This window comes from Ustilago hordei (assembly GCF_900519145.1).
Source record: "Ustilago hordei strain Uho2 genome assembly, contig: UHO2_contig_03, whole genome shotgun sequence".
Lineage (NCBI taxonomy): Eukaryota > Fungi > Basidiomycota > Ustilaginomycetes > Ustilaginales > Ustilaginaceae > Ustilago > Ustilago hordei.
Window position 1 is genome coordinate 824,940 of NW_024545288.1, and position 21,071 is coordinate 846,010.

The following is a 21,071-nucleotide window of genomic DNA, read 5'->3' on the forward strand; positions in this document are numbered from 1 at the left end:
ACCCCACACAGCCTTCCTCGTAACTATCAATTCTCGACAAACTGCATTCAACGGCGGTGCTCAGTTGCAAGACGTCACTCAGTCTATAGTTCTCTCTTCCCTTTCATCTACCACTACTTCGAGCATCATCCACGAGCTCGCAGAGGGCAGCACACCAGGATCGACCTTGCACACTTCATTGTGGCAGCAATCGCAAAGCCCACTTGTGATCATCTAAGGGGCTCAAGACCAAGCAGCACACCCCGCTTGGCTTTCCTTTACACCCAGAACGAGGACCCCACCACTGTCCGATACAGAGTAAGCAACGACGACCGCTCAACACTCACCTTGTCACCACAACACCGACTGATATCTCATAGCTCCTCCTCCGCCGTCGCCAAGGGATCAAGATGTCTTCGGCAGCGACGTACGATCCAGCCTTTGCCTCAGCAGGCACCTCCCTGGCTCCACTCATAGCTACCGACGATGCCATCATCTCAGGTCAAGCTGCTCGCGCCAGTATACCCAACCTCGAGGACCCATCAAATTCCACTGCGCTGACTCCACTCCGTGCGCACTACCTTAAAAAGACCCTCATCCGTCTACAGATGGAACGAGAAGTAGCTCAACTCAACACCAAGGATGCTCTCTCCACCTTCGGTCCACCTTTCCGAACGTCACCAGAAGCACGCAGAACAGATCTACCGCTGCTCCGATTCATGTTCCAGCACTTTGTTCTCACCTTCCCTTTCCTCAGGTCAGCACCGCCAAATTTCTTCTCAGATAAGGTGCAGGTCTTCTTTGACAAGTTCTTGGAGCGAAATATTAGTGGCACAGACGACAGAGACGAATCGACAAAGCGTAGAAAGCTTTCCAACAAATTCGAAAATTACTTTGTGCTGCTACTGGGTTCGGCGATCAAGGTGAAAGGTATTGGAGAGGATGTTGTACGCATTTCAGAACGCGATAGGCTCAAGATGAGTGCAGTCGAGGCGAGACGCAAGGCCGCATTGGGTAGAGCTGCTGCATCTCCCAAGCCTCTTGATGTGCCTTCGGATGAACGACCTTCCTCTTCGCATTCAGCCGCATCTTCTTCGTCGGGCTCGCCTAATTCCGGCTTCGATATCAACGTCGTATCAGTGCGCAACGTTGTTACGAAAGGAAGGTTGAGAAGTCGAGCGCATGAAGAGTTTATCATTCGCACACGAAGAGGGTATGGCCAGCCAGATATTTATGTCTCTCGCCGTTACGGCGACTTTGCTAGACTGGCAGAGACACTCAAGGTGGAGTACCCCGACGAAGGCATCAGGCCACCGCCGCCCAAAGATCGGACCAACACCGACATCGCTGACCCGTATCGCAAGCCGCCTGCTGATCCTTCGCAACCATCTGAAAGCGATGACGGGCACCCAAGAGCTTCGATCGATTCCACCAGCTCTCAAGGACGCATACCGCTGCCGACGGGTCCACTTGCAAGGGAGAAGAACCGGCTTACACTACGCGCCTATCTCCGGTCACTACTTGGCAGTCCAGCTATAGCTGAAAGTGCGGTTTTGATGGACTTCCTCACTGCAGAGCCAACCACCCTTACCCGCGCCGAAGAAGAGGATGCCGCGATCCGAGAAGGACTTGACCATGTCCGCGAGGAAGAACATAAACGCTTCTCCGACGAAGCCGCCAAACGAGCTCAAGAGCTGCAACAGCACCTCAAAGGGTTCAAGAAGGACTTGGTCCAGCACGATGGTCTCAGTCGTATCTTTGCTACTATCAAGACGACACCTCGCGTCGAAGATCTACCGGAGAAGTACAAGGCATTGCTCAAATGGGCACGCATCAGTCTCGCATCGACCATCTTCCAGATCTTTATGGGAAGCGATAACTCGTCCGAGATCTTTACGCAGATGAAGCGGATGCATGGTATGATGCCTTACTTTATGCTTCGTGGTATTCTGCGTATCTCAAACCCTATGGCGATGGTAAGAGGCGTGCTCGACATTTTCCTCGCTCAACCATTCGGACAACGCAGTTTGCTACAGCGTATGTTCTCAAGCAGCTTGCAGGACGAGGTGCGCGAGCTGGACGAAATTTGTGCTGCTATCTCTGCCAAAGTTGACGATCCGGTCATTTGCGAGAAAGTGCGATTGTTTGTGTACGCACCTTCCGAGATCCAAGCTCTGTACCGTCAAGACGCAGAGGAAGAACGCTTGGATCTGCTCACCACCATTCTTCGTTCGCAAGAAGCTCTCGCACTCGGTCGAGCGCAGATTCACCGCGTCGTGGAAGCAAGTCAAGCATACGAGGTGTACAAAGAGTACCGCCGTGGCCTCAAGAACCCTGACCTCGAAGATGAAGGTCCGCAAGACGACGATGCTTGGCTGTACGAGGATTTGCATGTCTTGATCAAGATGCTTACTCGTAAGCGCGATAAGGAGCAGCTTATTTCGTTGATCTTTGAGGGCGTTACTGCGGAGTTGTTGAAGGACATGGTTACGATCTTCTACTCTCCCCTTGCTCAGGTGTACAAACTTGCGAATATTGCTGATAGCTTGTCGGATCTACAAGCGTTTATTACGGACTTGATCAAGACGGTTGAAGCGAATGAGGAGCTCAGCTATACCGATCCCACACGCACAGTACAGGTATTCGTGGACCTTGTGGAACGACACGAAGGAAGGTTCTACAACTTTGTCCATCAGGTTCATTCGAAGGGTTCGGGATTGTTCGATGGGTTGATGCACTGGATTGAGCTATTCATCAACTTTGTTCGTGGGAATGAAAGGTCTGCTGAGGCTGTCTCGCAGCAGCCTAGTAAGGACTCGGATGAAGCGTTCAAACAACAGGGCGGGATTGGAGAGGTAGACCTGGAGATCTGCCTGCCTGCTGGTGGTGAGGAGCGGAAGAGAGCGTTGGATGAGATTGATGCGCTGGTGCTGTATGCTTATCGGCTCAAGTTTGTTCGCGAGCTAAAGCTGAGGAGGAAGCTGGCGGATCGAGAAGTTGCTGGACTGGCAGGTAAGCTGATTGGTACAGAGAAGAAGAGGAGAACCGATGGGCTTAGCGAGGAAGATGATAGCGCATTTGTCGGTGCTATGGTGGAGAACCTTGGTGTGGGTGATATCTTTACCGGAGAAGTGGCGGATGCAGAAGCAGAAGAGGAGGAACTCGAGACTTCTGATGAGGACGAGTCTGAAGATGAGGAAGATGTGGATGGAAACGGCCGACCTCGTCTGAGCCGCAACCAGTCTAGCGATAGTGACGAGACAGCGGAAAGTGATGAAGCAGCTGCACCACGATGGAGACCCACTCCTTCTCGCCAGACCACTCTCACTCAAGAAAACCTAAAGACCGTGGAGAAGGACCTCCCAACCCCGCCACAAGCAGCGTCCACAGAGGCGAGTCACGGAGAAAAGGCCCGCAGACGTCGCAAGATCCCAGCACCGAAAGCACCGGAACTCAAAGTGCTGCCGGAGATGCTTCCACTATTCGTGGAGATGGTCAGGCCTCTGCTTCGGCCAGCCAGGACGGCTAGCGCTTCGATCTATCGTTCGAACAGCTATGATCCCCATCAACAGCAGCAGGGGCAGCAGCAGCGCGGAGGCATCGATCGATTGACGACTAATTTGCAGGGCATAGACTTGGCAGCGACGTCGAGTCCGACTTCGTATTTTTCTTCGCCGTTCGCGACTCCAAGGGGCAATGGCAGTCAGGGTCAACAGGGCGACGAGCGATTACCGGGAGAGTACAAGTGGTAGTCATTGCTCATCTTTCATCATTGTTTCTTCATCGATTGAAAGGATCATGCACCAGAATGCCGATTTTCGACTTGTGATTGAATCGTTTTCCGATGCTTTGGTGTGCTATAGTTGAAGATACGTCGGCATTCCAATCGGACTTAAAAGGCTTACCCGAGACACCGATAGAGCAAGGTCGTGAATAAACAACATGCCTACAAAATGTATGAAAGGTCGTCATGACAACGAATCAGGAGCATTGCAGGAAGTACTCGACTCATCCCAGTATGGCGTGCTAAGAAGAAGATGCTAAGGTATATATATGCCCTTGTAGTTACACTCATCCATAGCAATGATCAAGTATTCAAGGAGTCATATACCTATGGTAAAGAAGCCTGATCGTGGCTTCGAAGAGGTGTATCACGCTTTGCTATATTTTAACTGCTATATAAGGCATCTGGGCTTTGTTGAGGTGTTGTGAAGTGGCATTTTTCAAGTTTGTTACAGTTTGAGTACAAACAAATTCGCCAGCGGAGATTTCGAAAGATTGCGTGCTTGAAAAAGCCTTGAGGCAGCTGTGTTGTGCTGGTTTTTCTTCCTGATGCCACGGTCGGCGTGATATCAGGAAGATCTCTCTTTGCCTGCAGCCAAGTTCTTCTCAAAAAAGTTAGATCCGGATCCGACAAGAACTTCTGACTTGTTGAGGCTCGAATGGCCCCTACACCTACCTTGTCCTCTTCTACCATCAACTCTATACTACCCCTTGCTCTACCGAAGATGCACGCTATGCTCAAGTCAGGTCTGAGCACGGCCGCCAAGGTCTCTCGCTCGCGCTTCACCGCCGGTGCTGTCCGTACGCTAGCCACCGTCTCCGACTCGCCCGTTCAACATGGTGCTTCCGGTTCCAGCAGCCACAAGGTTGTCGTCATTGGTGGTGGTTCAGCTGGTATGGCTGTGAGTCACCAGCTCATTCGATCCGGTGCCTTTTCTCGGGATGACATTGCCATTGTTGACCCTTCCGAATGGCACCACTATCAGCCGGGTTGGACTCTTGTAGGTGGCGGTCTCAAGGACAAGCGTGATCTTCGCCGACCTCTCGCCTCCCTCCTCGATCCTAAGCTCAAGCACTACGCTTCTTCCGTCGACACATTCGCCCCTGACCAGAACCAGATCACCCTCGCAAACGGCAACACTATCGCATACGATCAGCTCGTCGTCGTCCCCGGTCTTAGCATCAACTATGACACTATCAAAGGGTTGCCCAAAGCCCTTGCTGACTCTCACTCGCTCGTCTCCACCATCTACGGCTACAATACATGCGACAAGGTTTTCGACACCATCTTGAAGCTCAAGTCGGGCAAAGCGATCTTCACTCAGCCTGCCGGTGTGATCAAGTGTGCCGGTGCACCTCAGAAAGCCATGTGGTTGGCATTGGACCTCTGGAAGAAGGATGGTCTCTACAACTCCGCTGACCCTTCCAACTCGCCTATCTCGATAGACTTTGCTACCGGTCTGCCCGTCATGTTTGGTGTCCCCAAGTACAGCGAGCGTCTGAACGAGCTTCGTCAGCAGCGCGGTGTCGAGGGTTTGTTCGAGCACGACCTTGTTGCGATCGAAGGCAACACTGCTGTTTTCAATCGACCCAACGGTGCCGAGCAGGTGCGAAAGCAGTTCGACTTGCTTCATGTCACACCAAAGATGGGTCCGCTTGCAGTGATCAAGAACAGTCCGTTGGCAGATGGAGCTGGATTTGTGGATGTCGATCAGGGAACAACACGACACAAGAGATTCGACAACGTGTGGAGTATTGGTGATGCTTCTTCGTTGCCCACCTCGAAGACGGCTGCTGCTATCACGGCTGAGGCTCCGGTATTGGTGCGTAACTTGGGTCAGGCGTTGGAGGGTAAGGAACCTGATGCGGCGTATGACGGATACACGTCGTGCCCATTGCTCACTGAGTACGGCAAGGTGATGCTTGCGGAGTTCAAGTACGGTGGCCAGCCCAAGGAGACCTTCGGTTCGCTTTTTGGTATTGACCAGGGTGTGCCAAGAAGGGCATTCTATCATTTGAAGAAGGACTTGTTCCCTTGGGTCTACTACAACTCGTACGTCAAGGGAACATGGAGTGGACCTAAGGGATTCTCTTTCCTTGCAGCGCCAATCAGCCCAGAAGCTGTTGCAGGCAAGCGTTCTTTCTCTTCCCTTAGCAACTCCCGCAACAGCAACACAATCCCTGGCTCGCGACGAGGCTTTGCAACCTCCAGCGTCGGTCTCCGCAACACCCCCGCTCGTCGACCACGCGATCCCCTCGACGCTTCCCCCGATGCTACGCGACACACCCTCCCCACAGGCGAAACCTTCATCGTCCGTCCTCCCCCCACCGCCACCCCCGTCCGCTCCACTATCTATCAACCTCAACCCCTCCTCAACGCCCAACCCTCCTCTCCCGCCGACGAATCTTCCCTCCCACCCGCACTCCGACCTCGCTCGCATTGCGCCTCGTCACAGAACAAATCCTCTGCTATCACACCCAAGCAGATCGCAGAGATCCAGCGCCTGAGGAAACAGGACCCAATCGTCAACACCAAATCCAAACTTGCACAGATGTTCAATTGCAGTCCACTCTTCATCTCCATCGTCGCACCCCTACCTAAAGCGGTGAAGCAGGTGAAGAAACAACAGGATGATCTGAAGAAGCAATCTTGGGGTCTGAACAAGAGAGTTGCTCGTGCTGAGAGGGAGGAACGTCGTTTGCTCTGGTAGATTCACCGCCTTGCATCAGTGTAGCTTGTAATATATACTTCCTTTCCAGACTACACCGACCACAAAAAGAAACCTGTGAGCAGAAGGGTCTGTGACCTCAATTAGGCCCGGAGTTGGACAACGAAAGATGGTTCAATTAGATCGTGTGGATAGAAAGTATATGCGTATATGTATACCACACAAGGCGAGTCTATCACATCCAGAATCACGGTGGCCGCTTGGCGTAGTGGTATCGCGCTTGCTTTGGGATTGACTTGAAAGAGTTCAAATTGTGAATGCAAGAGGTCACGAGTTCGATCCTCGTAGCGGCCCTGATCCCGAAATTTTTTTTGCCATTTTGTTGGCCTCCATGAACGCGGAATCACGAGGGGAAGGCCCTCCAACTTTTTCGAGCAAGATTTATCAGGAAATGGCTGAGTAATGGTGATTTTTAGATTTTCGAGATGGTGTCACTGACAGGTGATTACTGTCATGGGCCTGGATGCTCAAGAAGCAGGAGGGTCATGGGTTCATATGGAAGGAGCACAGGTATCGAAGACCTAGTCGACACCAGTAGAGAGCATGGTTGTAGTGCAGTCTCCATGGAGACCATGGACTCCTATGGACTCACATGCAAAGGAGGGCCAAGCACAGCCACGAGGAGGACCAAGCTCAAGGAGCAGGCACAGCCACGAGGAGGACCAAGCTCAAGGAGCAGGCACAGCCACGAAGAGGACCAAGCTCAAGGAGCATGCAGATGGTTATCACTCAGGGGCTCGAGAGACAAGAGCCAAAGGAACTGTCACTGATCAAAGGAGGAGGAGCAGTGTCGAAGGAGTCGACACCAGGTCATGAGGAGGAGGAGCAGTGTCGAAGGAGTCGACACAGCTCAAGAGGCACAGGGGTGCCAAGCAGGAGAGGCCCCTGAGCAGTACTCGATGAAGAAGGTACTCTCTGGAGAGAGAGCAGGAGCAGCATCGCTGGCGATGCTGAGAAGAGGTATATAACCATGCTTTCTCATCAATAGGTCGAGTGGATCCTCATCCACTCTACTCACCATACAACTAGTCAATACTTTAGAAACACAAGTACTCATTAGTTACAGTCAGCATAGCAGCAATCTATCAAGGTTGCTCCTCATCGTAGTGTGTGTGTTGTATCACCACTACCTGACATCCGAAGGCGCCCATAGCAGGTTAGCGGTCCGGATATCGATAGAACCAAAGGCAGTAGTCCACTGTGGTCCGGGGATCACTTCAAGCATCAAGTCAACACACTGGACACTCGTGTTGACGCCACCAACCTTATCACCAACACCATCAACCTCATTATCATCGACATCACCAATCTCATCACCAACACCATCAACCTCATTATCATCAACATCACCAATCTCATCACCAACACCATCAACCTCATCATCATCAACACTCACACCAGACCTTGGTGTCATCATAACATTGATATTGATCGTGCCGAGCTACCCCTGAACGGAGTGTCCACAGAGGTCAGCCGAAACCTACGATAGTATATACAACAAACGCCACCTGCTGTCACTGCACAACTTGATAGTCACCGATACCGAGACAATAGCTGTCACACAGTTTGATAGTCACCGAGTATCTCGACAGACCGACCTGGGTTTCAGGCGCGAGACCCCTGACATTAGAGTGGATCGTTCAAGCAGCTCCTCACGATCACCATGACGGACCCAGACCTCAACAATAAGCTCGATAGACTACTCACTCTATTGGAAGCACAGCTAGAGCTTACCAGACAGGGTCATCGAGAGGAACGATTACAACGAGCTCAACTGAGCAGGGAGGAGACAATGGACCTCTCTCACTCAGAAGACCAAGCAGGAGGAGGAGATGAGTCTATGATAGGAGACCCACATACTCCTACTCCAGCTCCACGACCAAGACGATCAGTCTCATTCAACCTGGATGAGCAGGAGGACATCAACTACGAGAAGTATGCTTCACCTACTGGGCCAAGATATGTCAAGACTAAGCTGGACCCCTACAGCAGGACTAGGACGGACCCTTACCCCCTGGACCACGAGGAGGATACCAGCATCATGGCAGAGCTTAACCAGTCAAAGCCCATCGCCACCCCCTTTCCAAAGTTCAATCCCCGAGACATGGAGATCTTCATTCTAGAAGCCGAAGCATGGTTTAAGTTCAACCAGGTGTATGAGCAGTCTAGGATGATCAATCACATGGGTGCTCAACTGGAAGGGACAGCAAGAGAGTGGTGGACCTCCAAGCTCCGTATTGATAGAGCTAGAGAAGGAAGGTTGTTCAATGATTGGCACTACTTCACAGAGCGACTGTCAGAGCAGTTCAACCCACGCAATGCTAGGATGGAGGCATACAACAAGCTGTTGGCTCTCAGACTCACAAGTGATGCTCCTGGTGCCGCCACATGTCATGTAGAGCGGTTCAGAGACTTGGAAGGACAGGTCAACCTAGATGACAATGAGCTAGTGATTGATCTCTTCAGAGGTAGTCTCACTCGTAGCATACAGGAGAAGTTCGAGAGGAATCCACCTGGGAAGAGATGGGAGTGGTATCGAGAGGTCGAGGAGATCGATCAACAGAGGATGCTACTACAGCAGTCCTCGGCTAGACACTCACTTCCAAGTGCCACGTCACCTCCACTAAGAACTGGGTCTCGGCCAAATCAAAGTTCGATCCCCATCCGACAACCCACTCAAACTTATCCAGCTCGATCACCATCACAAGCAACTACACAAGCAACTATACAAAACCTAAACCGACCCCTTCCTCATCATCCCACCCAACCCTCGAAGCAAGGAAGCCCTGCTCCATCAGGTATCAACACCTGTCATGTATGCAAAGGTATCGGCCATTGGGCCAGAGACTGCCCCAGCAGGAGGGTAAACCCTCTTAGCTCTCGACCCATGGGACCAAAGGTTATGGTCACCACAGCAGACCCCTTCGAGGAGGCCACCGACTCAGGAGATGGCCACACAGGCAGTACTGAGACGGGTGACCCCGAGGCCATGGACCTCAGCTCATACCAGCAACCCATGGACCCCGATCACGAGGAGGAGCACGATGATGATGACGACGAGGGAAACGTCAGTGGGGTGATGCACTGATGGCATGCATTGCTCTACAAACCTCCTCGCCATCACTCTGTATATATCAAGATTGTCAAGTATGTTTCTCTACCAGTGGAGGCAAAGCAGTACTGGAGCTCTCTGGAATGGTTCAAGACCATCCTGCTCGGATACTAGCTGATACCGGTGCTGGTTTGTCCATAGTCTCAGATTCTTTCATTAGTAAGTACCAAATACCCACAAAACCCATAAAAACAAGATCGATCCATGGTGTCACCGGGCACCAACTCTCCATCAATAGTTCTGCGAGCATGCAGGTATATATTGGTACACACAATCTGGGTGTGGTCAAAGCTTCAGTGGCCGACACTGTGGACTATGACCTCATCCTGGGGTTCACTGAGCTACGGAGGCTCAAACCCACCATACAATGGGATACGGGCCAGCTGGGGTTCAAGACTCAGGAGCAGGACCGACCCCCTAGGAGACCCCCTGAAGCAGCAAGAGCAGGGGACCTAACCATGAGGAGACCAACCCTTCATGGTAACGAGTTTGTCTCAGCAGAGCGCATACTACGAGCAGCTCTGGAAGATGGACCCATAGGGTTCATGCTGTTAGAGGAGCCACCATCATCACTCCCGGCCTTTGGTTTTGTACCTACAGGCGCAGACAAAGGAGTCGAGATGGAGGTGGAGGTAGATAAGGTGGTGACGGCTGCAGACATACCAAAGCCATACCAACACCTGCGAGATGTGTTTGATGAGGTGGAAGCAGACAAGCTGCCCCATCATACCGAGCATGATCTCCACCTCGAGTTGATAGAAGGAGGTAAGCCACCTCAAGGGCCCCTATACCTTAAGGGACCCAAGGAGATGTCCGAGTTGAGGAGATACTTGGATGAGAACCTTGAGAAGGGGTTCATAAGACCATCGAAGAGCCCGGCACGATCACCAGTGCTCTTCGTACCAAAGAAGGATGGAGGTCTCAGACTCTGTGTGGACTACAGAGGTCTCAACGAGATCACTGTCAAGAACAGGGCACCATTGCCCCTCATCGAGGAGCAGCTGTTCTTACTCAGGAAGGCAAGGATCTATACCAAGCTAGACCTTAGAGCAGCATACAACCTCATCCGGATTGCTAAAGGAGATGAATGGAAGACAGCTTTTGGCACTCAGTTGGGACTCTATGAGTACCTAGTGATGCCCTTTGGCCTAGCCAATGCTCCGGCTCACTTCCAGTCATTCATCAATGACATCTTCCGAGACATCATCGGAGTATATGTAGTGGTATACTTAGATGACTTCCTGATCTTCAGTGACACTGAAGAGGTACATGTGAAGCATGTCACCGAGGTCCTCACTCGCTTAAGGAGCAACAGGCTCTTTGCTAAGCTGTCAAAGTGTGAGTTCCACACCAAGACAGTTGAGTTCCTGGGGTACATCATCAAGCCAACGGGCATAGAGATGGACCCAGAAAAGGTGCGCACTGTCAAGGAGTGGCCAATGCCGGAGTCAATCCATGACATCCAGAGGTTCCTGGGTTTTGCCAACTTCTATCGAAGGTTCATAGCCCACTTTGCTCGCATAGCCAAGCCCTTGACAGCACTGGTAAAGCCTATAGAACGGTTCAAGAAGTTCGAGCTACCAGAGGAGGCCCAACAGGCCTTCCACAAGCTCATCCAGGCCTTCACATCAGCAGGAGTGCTTCAGCACTTCGACTACCACCTTCCAACAAGGTTGGAGACTGATGCAAGTGACTTTGCTATAGCAGGAGTACTCAAGCAGGAGCATGAAGGACGATGGCATCCAGTGGCCTTCTACTCTAGGAAGATGTCTTCTGCCGAGAAGAACTATGAGATCCATGATAAGGAGCTCCTAGCTGTGGTCGCCTGCCTCACTCAGTGGCGACACATGCTAGCTGGACTACCGAACCAACTGGTCATCCTCACTGACCATGAAGCCCTCAAGTACTTCAAGTCACAGAGACGCATCACAGGTCGACAAGCTCGATGGGCAATACTACTAGCAGACTTCGACTTCATATTGCAGTATCTACCAGGAGACAAAGGTGGTGAACCCGATGCTCTCACCAGAAGGACAGACATGCAACCAGCCGGTGAAGAGCAGGATCACAATGTGAGGCAACTACTGCCTCCTCGAGTGTTCAAGGAGACAGCAGACCATGACTTGCTCCTAGTGGCCCCCATGATCTCGATGGAGTCCATAGCATCAAAAGGTCTCAAAGACCTGGTCAAGATCTTCCAGCCCTTAGACCAAGAGCTACAGGAGATACATAGGAAGAAGCCCTTCGAGGTCAGGGATGACCTATGGTACAGTGGAGGAAGGTTGGTTATCCCCAAAGTGATCATGCCAGGGAGGACCAACAACTGACACTCAAGGAGTGCCAAAGAGGTAGATGGACAGTCTCTCTCTGTAGAGCATCTGCGATTCATGGTGATGACCCAATGCCATGATGGTATCACTGCTGGACACGTAGGAAGAGATGCTACCATCAAGGCAGCACAACGACATTACTGGTGGCCAAACATGACAGCTTGGATTGCAGACTATGTAGCAAGTTGTCCTGTATGTGCTAGGTACAAAGCTCCTCGTCATCGTCCATATGGTTTGCTACAGCCACTAGCAACCCCAGACAGGCCCTGGGGCTCCATATCCCTCGACTTCATTGAAGGACTACCACCATCAAAGAAGTATGACTCCAAGACCTATGACTCTATCCTAGTCATCGTCGACAGGTTAACCAAGTTTGCCATACTAGCTCCAACCCATAAGACAGTCACAGCCAAACAGACTGCAGTATTGCTATATGGACACATGGTTAGACTCTTCGGATATCCAGATCACATGGTCTCGGACCGAGGCAGGCAGTTCATATCAGGAGCATGGAAGGCATTTGCAGAGCAAATGGGTGTGAAGCACTCACTTAGCACAGCCTACCATCCTCAAACTGATGGTCAGACAGAGAGAGTCAATCAGGTCATAGAGCAATATCTCAGGATGTACTGCAACTATGAGCAGAATGACTGGGCCAACCTGCTGGACACTGCAGCCTTTGTATACAACAACACAGTCCACAACAGCATTGGTGTCTCACCATTCTTTGCATGCTATGGATGGAACCCCAAAGCTCATCCTGACATCCCTCAACGACTAGGAGTCAATGATCCAGGTCGCTTCGAGTACCTCATGGATGGAAAGGAGCGTTGCAAGTACCTCCAGGAGCAGATCAGAGAGGCACAACGTAGATCAGTAAACCAGTATAACAGGAAGCACAAGGACATCGAGTTTAAGGTGGGTGATATGGTCTATATCAACCGACGAAACTGGAAGACAAGGAGACCCACACCCAAGTTAGACACCCGGTTTGCAGGACCCTACCCAGTTCAGGAATGGGTAGGACGCCGAGCTTATCGAATCACATTGCCAGCAAACCTTAGGGTGCATGATGTGTTCCATGTCTCCATGCTCGAGCCAGCAAGAACAAGTTCTCTTCCTCAACGTGCTGAACAGCCCACCATACCATCACTTCCAGATGAGGACCTCGACTTCGAAGTCGAAGCACTCATCGACAAGCGTTCACACAATGGGACTACGGAGTACAAGGTGTTGTGGAGAGGGTACTCAGAGGAAGCTGCTTCATGGGAACCAGTAGAGAACCTCAACTGTCCCGACCTCATCCAGGAGTATGAGGTGTCGGAGGGGGGACGAGTGAGTAGACAGAGTGGAGAGAGGAGGAGAGAACAGGAGGAGTAGAGAGAGGAAGAGGAAGGAGGATAGGAGGAGAGAACAGGAGGAGTAGAGAGAGGAAGAGGAAGGAGGATGACGTTGAGAGAAGGAGGAAGGATGATGTTGGCGATGTTGTCAAGGAGGAGGAGTCAGCATGAACCAGACCAGAGCATGCCTCGATGGAGCTCGGCTCTTAAGAGGGGGGTAGTGTCATGGGCCTGGATGCTCAAGAAGCAGGAGGGTCATGGGTTCATATGGAAGGAGCACAGGTATCGAAGACCTAGTCGACACCAGTAGAGAGCATGGTTGTAGTGCAGTCTCCATGGAGACCATGGACTCCTATGGACTCACATGCAAAGGAGGGCCAAGCACAGCCACGAGGAGGACCAAGCTCAAGGAGCAGGCACAGCCACGAGGAGGACCAAGCTCAAGGAGCAGGCACAGCCACGAAGAGGACCAAGCTCAAGGAGCATGCAGATGGTTATCACTCAGGGGCTCGAGAGACAAGAGCCAAAGGAACTGTCACTGATCAAAGGAGGAGGAGCAGTGTCGAAGGAGTCGACACCAGGTCATGAGGAGGAGGAGCAGTGTCGAAGGAGTCGACACAGCTCAAGAGGCACAGGGGTGCCAAGCAGGAGAGGCCCCTGAGCAGTACTCGATGAAGAAGGTACTCTCTGGAGAGAGAGCAGGAGCAGCATCGCTGGCGATGCTGAGAAGAGGTATATAACCATGCTTTCTCATCAATAGGTCGAGTGGATCCTCATCCACTCTACTCACCATACAACTAGTCAATACTTTAGAAACACAAGTACTCATTAGTTACAGTCAGCATAGCAGCAATCTATCAAGGTTGCTCCTCATCGTAGTGTGTGTGTTGTATCACCACTACCTGACATCCGAAGGCGCCCATAGCAGGTTAGCGGTCCGGATATCGATAGAACCGAAGGCAGTAGTCCACTGCGGTCCGGGGATCACTTCAAGCATCAAGTCAACACACTGGACACTCGTGTTGACGCCACCAACCTTATCACCAACACCATCAACCTCATTATCATCGACATCACCAATCTCATCACCAACACCATCAACCTCATTATCATCAACATCACCAATCTCATCACCAACACCATCAACCTCATCATCATCAACACTCACACCAGACCTTGGTGTCATCATAACATTGATATTGATCGTGCCGAGCTACCCCTGAACGGAGTGTCCACAGAGGTCAGCCGAAACCTACGATAGTATATACAACGAACGCCACCTGCTGTCACTGCACAACTTGATAGTCACCGATACCGAGACAATAGCTGTCACACAGTTTGATAGTCACCGAGTATCTCGACAGACCGACCTGGGTTTCAGGCGCGAGACCCCTGACAATTACAGTTGAGGGAAGTAATTTGCCCAAGGTGCATGAGGAAGTGAGGACTGCTAATGAATGGCATGCATGTGATATGCACATCAGTTGCCATGACAATTCAGGAGCCGAGCATAAGGACACAACCAGGAGAATGCAATGAGTACATGACCAATGCAAGGAGGGGGGGGGGGGCAGTGTTTCTAGAGGTCATGCCAAGTCATATATATGTACCTGTGTAGCAGAGCATCTGTAGAAATAATAACAATAACAACATGATTACAAAGCAAGAATCCTCAACTATTACTGATCCGACAACTGTCAACCATGGCAACGACGATGTCTTGCACCCAGTACATCCCTTTCGACTAAGCAAATTTGTCGCCTGACCTACCGAGCATGCCCCCAATTAATCGCACAAGCGCCAACTGTATGTCACAGGGTCAGAAGGATAGTGCAAGAGAGTGCACCAAATTGATCAATGGCAGTCATGGGAATGTCGTGCAATGGAGCAGTATATGAAGGGTGCACAACAGATCAATATATGAAGGGTGTGCCAGATTGATTGGTGCCAAACCATTGGGGATCAATGAGATTAATCAGGCTGGCAGCACATATGAATTACAAGATTGATCAAACCCCAGGGTTCCAGATTAATCTCATGGGGATTGGTCAGAATCAGTCAGATCAGCATGTCTCAACAAGTTGGCCAATACAAGCAAGTACTAGTAGACTCAGGAAAGAAGGTACTGGCATTGGAAGGAGAGGCACTTGGAGATAACCATAGGAGGTAGTGGGGAACTGAGCTCAGCATCATGCAGACAGTTACTGCTCAAGGGGTGTGTGCATATAGCCACACAGGCCCAAGCACAGGGGGTGACCACATGACCAAGTGGTTGGTCATGAGGACCAACAGGTGGCTAAGGGGATTCATGAGATAAGGATGGGGAGGTGGTCACTGAGAAGGGAGCAGTGAATGGATTGGCTAAAGCAATGAGGAGGAGTTGTGTCGAAGGGGTCAACACACATCATCAGGTGGAAAAGGAGCAGGAAGGTGAAAGGAGCAGTGTTGCAAAACCAGTATGCTGCACAGACAGTAGGGGCACAGCACCCATGGGATTGATGCTAGCAGGGGGAATGAGATAGGTGTTGCAGGCAACACCAATTGAATGCATAAATACTCCTGTTCTCACCATAGCCTACAAGTGGATCCCCATCCACTCTTTACTCTATCTACTTTACTTACTTACTCAGTTATGTACCATTGCAATAGCAGTGCTTTTGCAATGACTCTCAATGTGTGTGTTGTATCACCATTAGTTGACAACTGTAGGTGGTGTTCTTCAACACTTGCAGTCCTGTGCCCTTACTGTAGGTGGTGTTCTTCAACACTTGTGGTCCAGTCCCTTACTGTAGGTGGTGTTCTTCAACACTTGCAGTCCAGTCCCTTGCTGTAGGTGGTATTGCTTGACCTTCAGCAAGCCTGGTAGTCAGCTTGCAGCAGAGATGAGCATGACCAACATTGTCGATGGGGAGGTTTGGTGTGTGTTGAGTGGTGTTGCGAAGGGGACCATCATACCCAAGGAGGCACCCAAATTGGATCATGCCCATCACCTGGTATATAAAGTGAGGGTCAGGGTAGCCACACAGCAAGTCTTGCCAGGCATGCAGTTGTGCCTGCATAGAACCAAAGCAGGCAGGGGAGGTGGAGGGGTCAAAGACATCACAAGTCAAGGAGGTGTTGGGACGTTGTGGTGGGTGGTGGAGGCGAGAGGTGAGGAGAAGAGTTAGGCATTGGTCTGCTGAGGGGACTGCTAATGCCTTGCAGGCAGAGGTGGGAGGTAGAGCCTGGACCAGCTGTGGAGAGAGCTGGCAGGTGAAGGAGTCTGAGTGCTGAGCCTGAGTCTGCTGCAGAGATGATGAAGAGGGTGTGAAGGTCTGGGGCCAAGCCTGGGTCTGCTGTGGAGATGAAGAAAGCTCATTGCTGGAGCTGGACTGAGCTTGAGTCTGCTGCAGAGACAGAACCCAGTCATTAGGAGGTAGTTGTCAGGGGTCTCGCGCCTGAAACCCAGGTTGGTCTGTCGAGATACTCGGTGACTATCAAACTGTGCGACAGCTATTGTCTCGGTATCGGTCTCGATGAGCTTATTGCTCAGCGACTATCAAGTTGCGCAATGGGTGGCATTCGTGTATATACTATCGTAGGTTTCGGCTGACCTCTGTGGACACTCCGTTCAGGGGTAGCTCAGCACGATCAATATCAATGCTTAGATTATGATGACACCAAGGTCTGGTGTGAGTGTTGATGATGATGAGGTTGATGGGGTTGGTGATAAGGTTGGTGAATGTCGATGATAATGAGGTTGGGTTGGTGATAAGGTTGGTGGCATCAACACGAGAGTCCAGTGTGCTGACTGATGCTTGAGGTGATCCCCAGACCGCAGTGGACTACTGCCTTTGGTTCTATCTATATCCGGACTGCTAACCTGCTATGGGGTGCCTTTGGACATCAGGTAGTGGTGATACAACACACACACTACGATGAGGAGCAACCTTGATAGATTGCTGCTATGCTGACTGAAAACTAATGAGTACTTATGTTTCTAAAGTATTGACTAGTTGTATGGTGAGTAGAGTGGATGAGGATCCACTCAACCTTTGATGATGAGAAAGCATGGTTATATACCTCTTCACAGCATCGCCAGCGATGCTGCTCCTGCTCTCTCTCCAGAGAGTACCTTCTTCATTGAGTACTGTTCAGGGGCCTCTCCTGCTTGCTTGGTACCCCTGTGCCTCTTGAGCTGTGTCGACTCCTTCGACACTGCTCCTCCTCCTTGCTATCCTGCTTGCTTGGCACTCTTGTGCCTCCTGAGTGGTGTCGACTCTTTTGACTCTTGTCTCTCGAGCCCCTGAGTGGTAACCATCTGCATGCTCCTTGAGCTTGGTCCTCTTCATGGCTGTGCCTGCTCCTTGAGCTTGGTCCTCCTCATGGCTGTGTCTGGCCCTCCTCACATATGGCTCGATCCTCCTTTGCATGTGAGTCCATAGGAGTCCATGGTCTCCATGGAGACTGCACTATGACCATGCTCTCTACTGGTATCGACTAGATCTTCGATACCTGTGCTCCTTCCATATGAACCAGTGACCCTCCTGCTTCTTGAGCCTTCAGGCCCATGACAGTAGTCTTCGAGGCCACAAGGTTGGTGCAGTCTTTAAAGGCATGTTTGCCCTTGCAGTGCATGCAGAGGTGGGGCCAGGAACACTTAGCATCATGACAGCTGGAGTTGTTGAAGCAGAAACACACCTCTCCACCAGCGACAGGGCATGGTCCTTTGGGACTGGAGGGCAGCTGGGAGGCTGCAGGGGTGGTTTTGGTGAAGGCAGAGCTGGGGATGATCCACTGAGGAGCTTTGCCGAGTTCTTCCTGCCATGCATTGAGGTCCTTCTCAGTCCAGTTGCTGGCACTGGCAAAGCCAAAGCATCAGCAACAGACAGCAAGTATGTATTCTGCAATGGCAGGCCAGAGGAAGGTGATGTCCAAGTTGAGAACATGGACAAGGAAGGCACTGAGACTGGCACTAAGGCGAGAGTCATTTGTGCAAGTGCAGTGAAGGGAAGTATACACTGCCCAAGCTTGGGCAAAGCTTCGAATGTCCAGGAGGAGGTGGAGGAAGATTTTAGAGGAGGAAGCAACAGCAACAGGCTCTGGTACAGTGACACAAACACCAATGACAAGGACACCTGGTTCCATGTCTTTTGAGGTTGGCACCTTTGCAGGGTTGCACAGTTTCCCAAGGTCATGTGGAGGGAGTCAGTCATTGTAGACCAGCTGGGCCATGTCCCTGGAGATCCACAGGAAGAGTTGTCGGAGTTGCAACTCACCAGAAGGCTGGGCAGGGCCTGGGAAAGACTGTGCCACTGTGGGAGTTCGTGTGGTGGGCAGGGTGGGTGCTGGTGGGACTGAAGTGGGAACAGTGGTCAGGGGTGTGGTAGAAGTGTTGAGATCATGGTGGAGGGCTTGAAGCAGGTGGTGGAGATCAGCAATAGACCCAGCCAGCTGAGAGATGGTGTCGGCCTGACTGTCCAATCATGTGAGAGTGGCATTGGCAGTGACCAAGGCATCATTGTGAGTTGTGGTGGTGGGCAGCAGGGTCTGGAGGGGAGTGAAGTCTGAGGGGTTTCCTGTGTGGGTGTTATCCAAGGTGTTATGTTCTGAGTTGGTGGGGTCTGAGTTGGTGGGGTCCAAGGTGGTGGGGTCTGGGAGGTTGTTGCTGAGGCCTGAGACAGGAGTGGGGGCAGTGAAGGAGAGGAGTGGCATGGGTTGGGAACATCGACAAGTAGCACAGTGCACACAGGGGCAGTTGTGGAGACTGACAAAGTGGTTGGGGGGGTAAGACTGTCCACAAGAGGAGCAGGACTGGGAGGCAGTCATGCCAGGAGGTGTGTATGGGACAGGGGTGGCCGAGTCGGTGATCGATGGTGGCGACAAAGGTGAGGAGAGGGGAGTAAAAGTGAGAAGGTTGAGGAGGGCGAGGATGAGGAGAATGAGGAGGAGGAGAGAGGAGGACAGTGATGAGAAGAGGCAGGGTTAGTGAAGAGGAGTTACAAGAAGAGTCGAGGAGGAGAGTCGAGGAGGAGAGTCGAGGAGGAGAGTCAAGGAGAAGAGTCAAGGAGGAGAGTCAAGGAGGAGAGTCGAGGAGAAGAGTCAAGGAGGAGGAAAAGGAAGGTTTTTAGCAAGGTTGGTGTTGCACGACTTTTGCGAGAAGAGGAGATGGTGGTAGGAAAGAGAGAGAGTGAGGAGTGAAATGGAGCTTATATATACAAAATGAGTGGCTGAGTCGGTTTGTGACAATGCGGAGCAAAACAAAGCATCTGACTGAGTAGGTTGTGACACGTGTGGCCTGTGCTCAGAAGCGCATGCCAAGTCACATGCAGCAAAATTGTGCTTTGAAGAAGAGCCGAGAATTTTTTTTTATTGTGGGACAGTTTATGGAGCACTCCTCGACAACACCTTAGTACTTTGTATTCCCTCCTTTGGCCTTCAGAACCACCTTGATGCAGTCTGGCATACTCTCTATTAGGTTCCTACATGTCTCTGGAGTGATCACTGCCTATTCAGCCTTGCATCTCTTGAGCAGTTCATCCCTGGACTTTGCAATTGTACTATACTGTGAAAGTCACATTTTGAGATGGTGTCAGAGGTGTTCAATCAGGTTTAAGTCTGGTGACTGCACTGGCCATTGCATAACCTTAATGCTATTGCTTGCCAACCACATTGTTGTCTTCTTTGACAAGTGTTTTGGGTCATTGTCTTGCTGAAAAGTGATGTCAGTATATGCATGCTGAAGCTGCAAATCTGAGATTGTTTTCAAAAGCTTGTCATTCAAGATATCAATGTATTGGTCTGAATTCATTGAACCCAGCACCAAGCACATACCTCCCACCCCTTCCCACATCATACAGCCCCAGATCATGATGGAGCCACTGCCAAACTTGATTGTTGGCCTGACAAGCTTGCTGGTGAAGCCAGTATTCTTAATCCAACAGAACTGCTTACCATCCAGTCCAAAGAAGTTGATCTTTGTCTTGTCAGACCATACCACCTTCTTCCAATCCTCAACAGTCATGTACTTGTGCTCATTAGCAAATTTGCAATGGGCTTTGAAATGTCTCTTGAGTAGCTTTGGTTTTTTCACCAACCTCTGTGCTTTGTAACAACAATAATGAAATGCTTTTCTTACTGTGGTTGGGCAAGCTTTGACTTGGAATGTCTCCTGCAGTGCATGACATGCTTTCCTGACCAAGGAGGTGGAATTGAGCTCAAAATAGTGGTCCAGGAAGTGAACATGATGAGGCTGGAGTTTTCTCAGCCAGCCCCCCTTTGACTTTGGAACATCAGCAGAGGTGCTTTTGCTGATGTGATTCACAGTAGACTTGCTCAAACCAAGTTGCTCAGCAACTGAATGGGTAGATTCCCCATTTTGGAGGTGAAAGATTGCCAATTGGCACTTCTCTGGGGTGGTTTCCAGCATGATGGTATAGATATGATGGTGTCAGATTGGAAGCACTGCCAGATTACTCACAGTCATCTGATTGAGCTGAAACTTTCCATGTCACTACTTTCGATGTGTATGAAGGCACCCACCAAGTTACATTGCAAGTTACATTGTAGTCAAAAGCCCACAAGGTCAGGAATGGAGCAGTGTCGCTATTTGGGGGCATGCTCCATAAACTGTCCCACAATAAAAAAAATTCTCAGCTCTTCTTCAAAGCACAATTTTCTCAGTCAATGTCAATATCAATTACACAGTCTTGGAGAGAAGAAGCAGGGCTTTCAGACAATATGAGACAGTGTGGCAATACAACTTATGGCTATTGAGCATTAGAGTGATGTATGGTGACATGTAAAATCGTGGGACAGT

The 21,071-nt window shown here is 50.9% G+C and overlaps 4 protein-coding genes and 1 non-coding gene across 5 annotated transcripts; 4 read left to right on the forward strand and 1 right to left on the reverse strand.

The window, feature by feature from the left end:
• Window positions 1–389: 389 nt before the first annotated feature.
• UHO2_01878 (uncharacterized protein) lies at window positions 390–3,731 on the forward strand (the record flags this gene model as incomplete). The annotated part of the gene is made up of 1 exon (XM_041559315.1): window positions 390–3,731. The coding sequence occupies one exon, from the start codon at window positions 390–392 to the stop codon at window positions 3,729–3,731; it is 3,342 nt and encodes a 1,113-aa protein (XP_041415249.1).
• A 756-nt stretch (window positions 3,732–4,487) lies between these two features.
• UHO2_01879 (uncharacterized protein) lies at window positions 4,488–6,473 on the forward strand (the record flags this gene model as incomplete). The annotated part of the gene is made up of 1 exon (XM_041559316.1): window positions 4,488–6,473. The coding sequence occupies one exon, from the start codon at window positions 4,488–4,490 to the stop codon at window positions 6,471–6,473; it is 1,986 nt and encodes a 661-aa protein (XP_041415250.1).
• Window positions 6,474–6,685: 212 nt separating this feature from the next.
• Window positions 6,686–6,785, forward strand: tRNA-Pro(TGG). The gene has a single exon. It is a non-coding gene; the product is annotated as a tRNA-Pro (tRNA).
• Window positions 6,786–8,154: 1,369 nt separating this feature from the next.
• Window positions 8,155–11,930, forward strand: UHO2_01880 (uncharacterized protein; the record flags this gene model as incomplete). Its single annotated transcript, XM_041559317.1, has 3 exons — window positions 8,155–9,071; window positions 9,354–9,562; window positions 9,661–11,930. 3 exons carry the CDS (start codon window positions 8,155–8,157, stop codon window positions 11,928–11,930), a joined length of 3,396 nt encoding a protein of 1,131 aa, XP_041415251.1.
• Window positions 11,931–19,844: 7,914 nt separating this feature from the next.
• Window positions 19,845–20,681, reverse strand: UHO2_01881 (putative transposase; the record flags this gene model as incomplete). Its single annotated transcript, XM_041559318.1, has 1 exon — window positions 19,845–20,681. The coding sequence occupies one exon, from the start codon at window positions 20,679–20,681 to the stop codon at window positions 19,845–19,847; it is 837 nt and encodes a 278-aa protein (XP_041415252.1).
• Window positions 20,682–21,071: the final 390 nt, after the last annotated feature.